The 11,425-nt window shown below is 45.1% G+C and overlaps 2 protein-coding genes across 2 annotated transcripts; one reads left to right on the top strand and one right to left on the bottom strand.

Annotated features, from left to right (window-relative positions):
• Positions 1-302: 302 nt before the first annotated feature.
• Positions 303-1,058, top strand: RPLP1 (ribosomal protein, large, P1; the record flags this gene model as incomplete). The annotated part of the gene is made up of 3 exons (XM_010290950.1): positions 303-357; positions 404-448; positions 979-1,058. Coding segments are annotated over 3 exons (180 nt in total), but the record flags the coding sequence as incomplete, so codon positions are not given.
• A 2,245-nt stretch (positions 1,059-3,303) lies between these two features.
• On the bottom strand, positions 3,304-11,168 carry LOC104616307 (focal adhesion kinase 1-like; the record flags this gene model as incomplete). Its single annotated transcript, XM_010290948.1, has 5 exons — positions 3,304-4,565; positions 5,594-5,674; positions 6,140-6,295; positions 10,300-10,406; positions 11,129-11,168. Coding segments are annotated over 5 exons (597 nt in total), but the record flags the coding sequence as incomplete, so codon positions are not given.
• Between the last annotated feature and the right edge of the window lie 257 nt (positions 11,169-11,425).

The raw sequence follows: 11,425 nt of genomic DNA, 5'->3' as shown, positions 1-11,425 counted from the left end.
CGTGGGCGTCTCGGGAGGGAGCGAGGGGAGAAGGCGGGGCGGCGGGAGGCGTGTGAGGCCGTCCCCGTCTCGGTGTGGGCGCTGCTGGGTGCAGATCGCAACCACACAACGGCTCCCTGGTGGTGTTGACTTGGGCAATAGTCGCTACTACACTGACTGTGCTGGTGGGAGAGAAGCAGGCCACTGGTCTGTCATCATGCGGTTTCATCACTGCGCTCCGGACGTAATTTAGCAGGTGCTAAAGCAAAGCTGCCCTGCACACCGTGTGTTAACGAGGCTTTACTGCTGCTTGTTCTCCCTAGGCTCTAGCTAATATCGACATCGGAAGCCTGATCTGTAATGTAGGAGCTGGTGGTGGTGGTGCTCCAGCTGCAGCAGCTCCAGCCCGCGGGGCCAGCTGCAGCAGCTCCAGCCGGTGGTGCTGCCCCTGCTGGTGGTGCTGCCCCAGGTAAGTGGGCTTCTGTGTCCAACATAGCAATCTTCAGCTGGAGGAAATCCTTGGTTAGAAAGCTACTTGTTACTAGTTTGAGAATCAGCTTTGCTCCTCCCCTTACAATTTTAATGTGGTTTATGTTCTCTGGTATTACATGTGGGTGTTCTAGAGCAAAACAGGCCCTCACCTTTAGAAAGGCTGTACTTGCTCTTTGAGTCAGTGTACAGGATCAGTGTGACCACAGAATTAAGGCTGATCTTTGTGGTTATCATCAGGGTCTCATCCTGATGGCTAAAGAGAAAGCACCTGCTCTGTAAAGCTTTTTAGATTTGATAGGAATGAATTTTGAAGGCACAAACCAAATTTCCTAGGTAGTGGAAGCACTAGTCTGCTTGGGTTGTTAGCTTAGCTTGTTAGGATTGCTCAGGCCTTGCTTCTTGATGTTGGTTGCTTGGTCATTGTACGTGAGGTCTTTTGTGGCATCTGACTCTTACGAGCTGATAACACGGAAAAATCCTGATCCTGATTCCTTTCTCCTTTTCTAGCTGAGGAGAAGAAAGAAGAGGAAAAGAAGGAAGAATCGGAGGAATCTGATGATGACATGGGCTTTGGTCTTTTTGACTAATTAGTTTTGTACCTATCTGTAATAAAGAACATTGAATTGTACTCTTGTTTCTTACGTGGGGGTGTGTGGAGTGGATGAAGGATGGCTAAGTTACCTGCAGGTACCAAAACTGCTGTCGTCACATGTTCATCTAGGGTTTTACAGCTCTCCTTGGGGGTTCATGCTTGATATAGGCATAGCACAGTGACAGGTAAGGCTCCTAATTGTGTTCCATGGCATATGGACAAAGGTGGAAATGTAATTGCGGTGAGCATGGGATGCGGCAAGAGCTTGGCAGGTACAGGATGTGGTCACGTTCAGCAGAAGGTTGGTGCTGCAGCCTCAACACGACTACTTAATGCTTTAGCAACAGTGCAGCTTCCACGGAGAGAGTGCAGTTTCTAGTACCAGGTGATTTAACCTGTTCAGTGGCAGCCAAGGGCTGTGGCGCAGCAGGGATTGTGAGCATTTTGTAGTGGAGGACGGTTGATGAGCTGAAGGGTGGGGAAAATGCTGCAGTTCTTGGTTGAAGGCTAAAGCTAGGATACTATTTATTCATGAGTAGGTATAACTTAAAAGCAGACTGAGTCTTGAAGTGCTAGGCACCAAGCCTAGGTTGTGTGTGTAATTTTTTTGCATCTCCAGGAAAAAGTTGAAGGAGCATCTCAAACTGCTTTGAAGGGTGGGTGTGGAAGATTGTGTAACTTTGCATATGAAAGGAGTAACTTTGTATTTCTAAAAACTTTTGAGCAGGACTTCCAGAGCAACTGAACAAGGTAAGGGCTGCAAAACATGTATTCCAAAGTACTAAATGAAAATTAATGTGTCAATGACAGTGCACCCTCAGCAAGTTTGCAGATGACACCAAGCTGAGTGGTGCAGCTGACACGCCTGAGGGACGGGATGCCATCCAGAGGGACCTGGACAAGCTCAAGGAGTGGGTCCGTGTGAACCTCATGAGGTTCAACAAGGCCAAGGGCAGAGTCCTGTTCCTGGGTCAGGGCAACCCTGAGTATCAGTACAGGCTGGGGGATGAAGGCATGGAGAGCAGCCCTGCTGAGGAGGACTTGGGGGTACTGGGGGATGAAAAGCTGGACATGACCCAGGCAATGTGCGCTCACAGCCCAGAAGGCCAACCGTGTCCTGGGCTGCACCCAAAGCCGTGTGGCCAGCAGGGTGAGGGAGGGGATTCTGCCCCTCTCTGGGGAGACCCCCCTGCAGTGCTGCGTCCAGCTCTGGAGCCCTCAGCACAGGACAGACATGGACCTGTTGGAATGGAGCCAGAGGAGGGTCATAGAAATACTCAGAGGGCTGGAACAGCTCTGCTGTGAGGACAGGCTGAGAGAGTTGGGGTTGTTCAGCCTGGAGAAGAGAAGGCTCTGGGGAGACCTTATTGCCGCCTGCCAGTACTTAAAGGAGGTTTATGTGAAAGGTAGGGACAGACTTTTTAGCAGGGCCTGTTGCGAAAGGACAAGGGGTAATGGTTTTAAATTAAAGGAGGGCAGATTTTGACTAGATCGAAGGAAGAAATCTTTCACAATAAGGGTGGTGAAACCCTGGCCTAGGTTACCCAGAGAGGTGGTGGATCCCTCATCCCTCCTGGCAACATTGCAGGTCAGGTTGGATGGGGCTCTGAGCAACCTGATCTGGTTGAAGATGTCCCTGCTCACTGCAGGGGGGTTGCACTAGATGCCCTTTGAAGGTCCCTTCCAACCCAAACTACTCTATGATTAGCAGAATGTGCCTAGTGTGTACGAAGGACTCCAAAGCTGTGTGGAAGGGTTGTTCCACATCTAGACCAAAGGGATGCATTCTGCATGGTCCCATCTTCCCACAGAACTGGAGCTCATGTGTTTTCAGAATGTAATCTGTGTAACCTCCTGCCGCTGCTGGGAACTCTGGGCTTCCAACACAGCTCCTGCAAACCACTCAACTGCCACCTTCCCCTACTTCCTTTTAAAGTAACCCTCCCCCAGGAAAATGCATGTGAAAAGTCTAAGGGCATGAGAGCAAGTAATTCCAAGTCAGTTACACAGCTGGTAACACTGAGTTGTTCCCTGTGCCCCACAGTTGAAGGAAAAACTGCTTTCTGGAGGACTACTGAGATCTTGGATTTCCTCCTCTGCTGTTTACTGTTGCTCCTTAAGTCCCTGCATAAGTAAATTCTTAAAAGCTTGTGGATTAGTATGGAGGCAAAATTCCAAGCAGAGAAAACTCACGGTGGTTTCTTCCGCAGTGCACGCACACACAAAGTAATTAGCCAGAATTTCACTGGTAACACCTTTTTAATAGGTCAAAGTAACTGTACAGTTCATTATATTCTTCCTGAGAATAATTTATATCCCTCAACAGCAAAAAGGGAGTGTGGTTTTTATTTTAACAGAACAGATGGCATAACTGGAAAACCAAGGAAAATCTAATTACACTGCTCTACTGTAACTCCTCCCAGGCAAGATAGACAAAAGGATGGGTTAGTTAACTACAGTGGGTTTAAAATATTCAACATGGCTTTAATCTGTCTTTATAAATTATATAAAAATGGGGGACATGAATGGTTACAGAACTCCTCTAAATGCAGCTCTGAATTGCTCTGGTACAAAGCAGCATTTTTGCTTCCAAGGAAAACAACATTGCTACAAAAGAACTGGCACGTTATTCTGGTGAAAAAGACAAGTTTTCAGTTGTGTTCTACAGCTAGTTCCAAACAAATGCTTCACACATTCACATAAAAGTAAAAGGCAGGAAGATGAAGAGGGCTTTAGTTTGTCTTGAAATGACTGAAGTCTTGAAAATATAGCTTTTTATTCTTTCTCTGTAAATTGTGATTAGCATATTGCGACGTTAAGTGTTCTAATAAAAAAATTCCAGTCTGGATAGTTCATATACTGTGGGCAAGAATTCTCAGCCCTGAGGTTTCCCCGAATTCTTCACTTCACAATATCTTTCTCCAATCTGCTGCTCAGACAACGTCGGCTCCAAGACCGTAACCCTGTGGCAGCTCTAGGCTAAGCGTGTCCCATGCGATGGTGTAAAACTGAAGTGCGCTCTGTAGCCGTGAGTTCCCGAGGACTTCTGTACAAACTTCATCTTGTGATAATGCCACTTTTAGAATCCCAGACCAGCTTGGCTTTATGATAAAAACTTGGTTAAACTTTTGCAATGAGAGAGAACCAACAGCTGTCAGTCAGGTCTGCTGAAGCAAGAGGCGCTGGAAAGCCGGGACTACACTGGGTTAATCCTCACTGCTGGTGGAAGGTGAAGTAACATCCTTTCGCAAGCAGAATTCTTGGACTGATGAAACTCTTCCCTCAGTACTTAGTGCGGTCTGGACTGACTGATCATTTTCAGTCTGGCTTGATCAATAACATCCAGCAAATTTTTGGCATCCACAGCGAGAGCGTGAGCAGCCGTCAGCATTTGCTTTTTGTACTCCTGCTGCAGGCTGGTCATGACATACTGCTGTGCCAGTTTCATCTTGTTAATGAGCTCGGCCAAGTCAGAGTTCAGCAGCTTTTGTGCCATCTCAATCTGGAACAAGAAGATTCAGTCAACTGTGCAATTCGTTAGAAGCACTTCACTCGCTGCAGCGATGCTGCAGAGCAACGGCACGATCTACCCTCCCTCAACAGCCCCTGCTTGAGATTTCCGATGGAAGCTGGGGCCGTTCCTGTGGGCACCACATGGAGCAGACAGAATTTCGGCACCAGCTGCTCTACGCTGTGTGGAGATCGAAAGCAGCCTTGGCAGCTGCTGAGCCGACTGCTGTTTAACATCTCCAAGACCACAAAAAAACCCTGGATTTTAATTCATGTCTTAGAGTTAACACCTTGTTACAGGTTTCAAGGTCCCTAATTACCATCACCCTTTTTAATACTATTATTAAAGGAGCCCTAAAAAATAAAACAGGTCAAGAAGCCAGATGCAGGTTACTTAACAGAGAATCATCTTGACTCAGCTATGTCGTTCTAAGATGGCACTTAAAGAACCATTCTCTGGCTTTTTCCTTATCGCACTCTTTCAAGGTTTTGGAGGAAAATGGTTTTACTCCTGACTCATTAACTTCACTGACGGATCTCAGTCGCTTCTCATCCAGAACTAGGTACTACAGGATACTTTCTCATCACAACCTTCCGTCTGCAGCAAGCTACGCTCTGTTACCTGTTTAATAACTTTGTGTGCAATCTGTAGTTTAAGGGAAGATTACACTTGCACTAGGAATTAAATCCCAGATGGCCTCCCTGCATTAGAATACTGGTTTCGTGTACACACTGCTAACGGTTTTTATGTCATCTTCCGATGGGTGCGTGTTTTGTGCTCTTCAATTACATCCACTTTAAGCAGCTTCACTTAAGTCAATACAAACAAGCCTATGTCCATGCAGCAATTCTAATGTTTGTTTCATGTGGAATTATAACCCAAGAGTTCAGACTGCTTAGTGAACCAAAATGTATGCATATGCAAAGGAGGGAGCGCCAAAATATGTCCAGATCACTCTCCTGGCTCAGGCTAACTTGAAACGTAATGACTGAGTGTCAGGTGAGCGGAGCTCTACGTACCTCTCTGTGGGTGCTTGCAGGAAGCACTGGGAGGGTCTCATCTACTGTTGCCAGTAAGGTTCTTAGCGCCAGACCAACCTCCTGAGAAAAAAAATTTAAGGAAATAAACTTTAAAAACTTGGAATGAATGGATGAGAGAATTGTAGGAGTGCAGGAAGCAACAGATACACTTAATTCCTCATTTGGATAAGAAGGGAGTTAGAACACTGGCTGAGAGACTTTAAAATCCTACCTGCACTTCTGTGTTTCACCGTAAAAACAAGATGCCAAAGGCTTAATTTAAAAAAAAGTTTTTCTTAAAGAAGTGAAATCCAGAGAAGATGGGGCACAACTCACTGCCCCTGGATAAGCACAGGCAAGCTGGAGAATAAAACCACTGTTGCGCACAATACTGTTAACAGTATCCAAAGCTCCAGCCCTCTGACCACAAGTTACACAACCCACAAAACATAAAAGGTTTTTCTACTTCCAACTTGCCAGAAGTTTCACTTCAAGACCTCATTCAGGAGAGAAAGAAACCACTGCTCTTAGGAATTGCCTCCCTACCTTTACCATGGGAACATACTCCTCGGGCGGAGCCGGCTGTATTTTACTGGACATTTCTATGACCGCTTTCACCAGCCCAGTTACATTCTCGTAGACTTTGTCGTTGGAGCGGTCCAGGTTGGCCGTAGGAGGAGGGCTGATTTCCTGCGGCTGAATCTGGAAGCAGAGAGGGATTGTTTAAACTCTTGTCCCCAGCAGATGGGGCTCAGCAACTTCCCAACCTCTGCAGACGGCTGGGAAGGTCTCATATTCACAACAGCCCCCCACCCGGTCCCGCTGGGGCCCCTGTCCTGGCTGAGCACGCTCGCTCCCAGATCTGCAGGAAGTTTCCTTTAGTTCTTCTAACTGAACCTGCTTTATGAAGTGAGACTAGGGAATTTTTACCAGGATTTCCCTGAAGAGCTTCCAGTATAACTCCAACAACAGAGAAGAAAATGATTTGAGGAACGAGGAGTACAAAGTACTTGACACATCTAAGTGGTTCACTACTGATGGACAAGTTCCACTGCTAAGGCAACAGCTATCAGGTCCCTCATTCCCAAAAGTTTTGTGCTCCAAAACGATGTCAGAGTAGATGGTTAACAAACTGATATAGTTAAGAGAGAATATTGCAATACATATTACTTTGTTAGTGAAAATTCACAGCGGATTAGCAAAAATGGTGTCACCAGTACAGGTGGGAAAGATGGAATGTTTTCATAATTTTTCCAACAGAAAAACCCCAATAGATAAAAATCCTGTAGTCCTTACTCAAGCAAAACTTCCATCAAGTCATATCTGTCTAGAGTTAAATCCAAGACAGACCAAAATAATCCTGGGTCAGGAAAGAAACAAACTTTGAAAACTTCCTCTGTAAGGTTCTCAGCATCTCTGCCCCTGAACTGTAAAACTGAACACATCCCAGTTCTCTGCAGCTCTTCATTGCTATGGGCTGCCCAAGCAACCACTCGGTGGGAGCAGAAGGTTAAAAAATTGCTTATTTCCTGCTGGTCACACAACAGTCACCCACCCTGTTGATCTGAGATGGCTCGTGGCATTTCAGCCCATCGCACTGGGTTACTACTGGTCCTTACAACTGGTGACATGTTTCACTGCAAGCACCTGAGATACTGCCCTGATGAAACTATAAATGAAAACTTGGATGAAACTCTGACTAAGGAAGGAGTGCAGGATTTAGTGCGTGGTGATTCCATTTTGTTGCATTTCACTAAGTGGGTACTGACAATTAGAGTCAATCTCGTGTATTGATCGGAAAATACCTTCAGAAAAAGAACATTGTAATTGCCTCATCACCAGTGAAAGGCTGTGATTCTAATAGGTTTCAGCAATCGGGAAGTTAAACAGTCATCTGGCAAAGTCACATGCAAAGACATTTTGGAATAGGGCACGTACACACACGCTCACGCACTGCTTACCCTCCATGGCTATGGTTGAGCAGAATGTGGGGGAAGGTTAAAGAAATTTACCAAAAGAAGGGAAAAAAGAAAAACAATATTAATAAAACTCAGCAGGAAAAAAACCAAACCAAAACCAAAACATGTGTAGCAATAAGAGACCAGTTAAAAAGCCTGCAACAAAAATGCATCCTCAACAGTATCGGCAGTCATTCATGTTAGCTCTTGGTCCATTTGTTACGGAAGCACCATGTGCTGATGACCTGCTGTGCACCCGCGTAGAAGTGGAAGTATTTGCCATGCACCCATGCTTATTTTTTACCAAACACATGGGGAAGAGATCATGCAAAGCCTGACAGGAGCAAGCCAGTCTTGGCGAGCAGCAAAGTGGTGAATGGAGTAGAGGGCCTCTGCAATGGTGGGAAACAACATGTCCTGTGCAACCCTGGTGCCTTTACACAAACAATCAATAGATTTAAGAAAATGTTGTATTCATCTGTCTGAAATGGTTTCTTTCTTCCTTTAGGAAAGTCATGATAGGAAATACATGGTCATCTAACTGTGCAGCTCCTGGTTCGCGATGACTTACCACAGTTGTGGTTAAGAACCACCAAGAACCCATTCTAGCTGGATTATACCCAACCCACTTCATTCCTAGAGCCAGGCCCTAACATTTCAAGAGTACGCACATCTGTGTTTCCTAACGCTCTATTTTTTTTTTTTGTTTATACCCAACATCAACACTATGGCTTTGCAGACTATGAAGTCAGGAGTTTCTTGTGTGTGGAGTGGCTGACTTTGTCTCAGTGAGTAACATAAACCCATGTATGTCCTGGTGCATGCCCTAAAGGTTTCTGAGGGCAAGCAGTTCAAATCCTCTTACTTTAATTTGTATTCTGCAGAAAAAGGAGTCTGAAATGAACCTCAGAAGCATCTTCAGTTTAGGACTGCAGACATTAACAAATCTATACGCATTAAAAAATAATAGGCTGTTTTCTTAAAGAGGCATAAAACCAATTTTAAGAAACTCTTAACAGAAAAAATCAGCCCTTCTTTTCTACTGAAGAAGCTATTTAGTACACACATCTTGTTCACTTGTTATTACTGATGGCTTTGGCTCCTTAGGTTTGGTTTGTTGTCAAAAGGCTGTATTTCAGAAAACATTCTTCATGTTCTAGTACCAGCATTTCGAAAGGAAATTTTAGAGAAGCCAAGTGTAATAACACATCTGTTCCCGCTTTTTGACATTTTCTCAGGCTTGGCAGCTTCAAAACCACTGGCATCAGTTTATAATAAATAATCCTGCTCAAATTCGCCACTGCTGTCTATGTATGCTGATCCTTAAATATTCCAACAATCTCAAAACAAGAGAGCAAGAGACAGGGGCAGGCAGTGGCCGAGATTGATTTGGGCTAAACATACTGCTTTGATGGCAAGCCTTGAATTCCATGGTCAGATGAACGTGTTTTTTTCTGTATTTTCTTAAACCACCTAAAATAAATGTTGCTTATCACAACAGCTGTGTCTACCACAACATGGACTGACGTTCTTTACTACAGGCTTGGAAGGGCTTAGATTAGCAGGAGGTTCTGCTTCCATGAGGAGCTGTACTGTTAGCACTAGCTGTTGTATTACAGAGGGATTGCACCGGTGTATCTGCAGAAGTCCGTGCTCTAACACAGCCTCCATCATTCTCCTCTTGGGAAAGAACCGGAGCACAAACACATCACTTCCCTGGGTGCTACTGAGGGCATCAGCTGACAGAATGGGAGCAGCGGTAGGGGTGAGCCTGCTTTAACGCTCTGGGCAGCAGTACTGCCATCAGGCCAACAGTCTCTGTGGAGGGGTACTTGTCTATCTGCAAAGGTTGTGAAATAATAAAATGGCCATGTGAATAGATCAGCTGCATTTCTGTTAGAGTATTACTGACAGAGAATTCCCAACCACTTCTACATCTAGCTGCTGGAAACCGCTACTATCAGAATTAGCTCCACTGGTTCCCTTTGGGAGGCCCTGAGGTCACTCAGGTTACTGTTTCCTAAAGATTAGAAAGATAAAAGAGCCCCAAAGGCAGTGACAACACCTAGAAGCATGATTTTAAAAGTGACTGGCATACTGAGGAGCAGTTCCATTAACACCAACTGCAACAGGCAACAAGAAGTTCCCTGCAGCATCTCTCTGCTTAGGAAACTGAAGTTTCATTTTTGGCTTTGCTGCCGATTTACTGGAGATGAAACAACACATCAAAAAGTAGCTCAGTCACAGGTCAGACAGCCCATTTCTCCTCTTCCCTTGTTCCCCAGAGATACTAGGATTTTATGAGCCTTGGTGCTGCAGCAAGAGCTTTTTGGAGCACCACAGCTGACGCATGTCTCAATTCCCTCTGACCGAGGACAGGAGGCTTTGGTACTACCTGAGTGACTTGGGAACCCTGGGTGTGCTCCTTCCTGCTTAAAAACCTGCTGAGCAGGGAGGCCAAGTCCATGTGGGAGATCTCGTATATTCTTCAACCTAGAAATAAGCTCACCTGGGAAAAGTTCTAGGTGAGGAACGTGCTGAATCATAGTAATGGAGGAGATGAGCCTACCAGTTAACTCCCCACTACCCTGGAGCGCTGCCAGTGCATGTCTGCCCCATGACAACATTTACTTGGGAAGTTGAGTTGCTTTTGCTTTCCATGGTCTCTACTCCAGGAACAGCAAACTATCTCAGAGTGGTAACGTTTAACTTTCTGAAGCCTATTTCATGTGACGCTGAGCAATGTACCTTCACGCCTTCATTGTAGCTGTCCACAGGGCTGTTCAGGCTTGCAAGGCTGCCCAAATGGCTGGGGGCTCCAGGGCGGGGAGGTTTCTTTGGCGGAGCTGCATGATCTGGTTAACAAAACAATTTGCGTTTTAGAGGACCAACATATCAGATGTACCTGCGTGATTTTGGTCTGTCAACACTACAAAGGCTACACATGCTTTACTGTACTAGCAGAGGAGATGTACATCTTAATGTGTCTTACAGTAAATACACTTTAATCTGTACTTCTACTGAAGAAATATAGACAGAAAAGGTTGTAGAATTCATCAAGTTTCCCTGCGATTATGAGAACATGGCCGTTTTAGTAAGATACTTCTAAAATCCCTTTGTGGGGAACTGCTATGCATTTCAGTACACCAATGCCAGACCGGGGAGGTGCTCATCCCTTCGTATCACAGCCAAGTGCCACACATGCTGCGTATGTCTGGGAAAAGCGGACTTCCTCGTGGCAGAAATCCTGGGTGTGATTCACTTTGAGAAACCTAACTTTAGGTGTCTACTTTTGGTTTACATGTCTGAACTCCACGGTGAAGTCCTACACAGTGACTCAGCTTCCTCTAGACGCTTCCCGCCTGTTGACGAAATGCCTTCTTGGCTTTGCTGACTGCATCTCTGGGAACTGCACAGGGAATTTAAACACACAGTGCGCTGAAACACCTATGTGTAGTTATGTGGAATTAAATCCACCCCTTGTATGAAAATACCGGCAAAAATCTTTGTTCACTACTGCTACTAGAAGACTTGTAATCAAAGATTCAAGATGACAGTATATGAATTTACTGCTTACCTGGTTTACCCACAGGCTGATATATGTGCTGGTTACCTGCCTATAAAATAAAATAAAATATGCAATTAGACTAGTTATTACAGTGCTCACAACTTTCATCATCACAATCTCAAACACTGATAGTAGCCAGTTCTCAGCACATTTCCCAACAGTTAAAAAAAATAAATCTCTATTCACCACCATTAGCTAAGCTCCCAACTACGGGTATATGATTTACGGAGTAAGAAAAGAATTTTCATTTATTTTGTATTGCTCATAACAGCCCTGCCCTGCCTCTACACTACAGTTTATCCTTCA

Source organism: Phaethon lepturus, unplaced genomic scaffold (genome assembly GCF_000687285.1).
Source record: "Phaethon lepturus isolate BGI_N335 unplaced genomic scaffold, ASM68728v1 scaffold22397, whole genome shotgun sequence".
Lineage (NCBI taxonomy): Eukaryota > Metazoa > Chordata > Aves > Phaethontiformes > Phaethontidae > Phaethon > Phaethon lepturus.
This window is presented reverse-complemented; position numbering and strand designations above follow the sequence as displayed.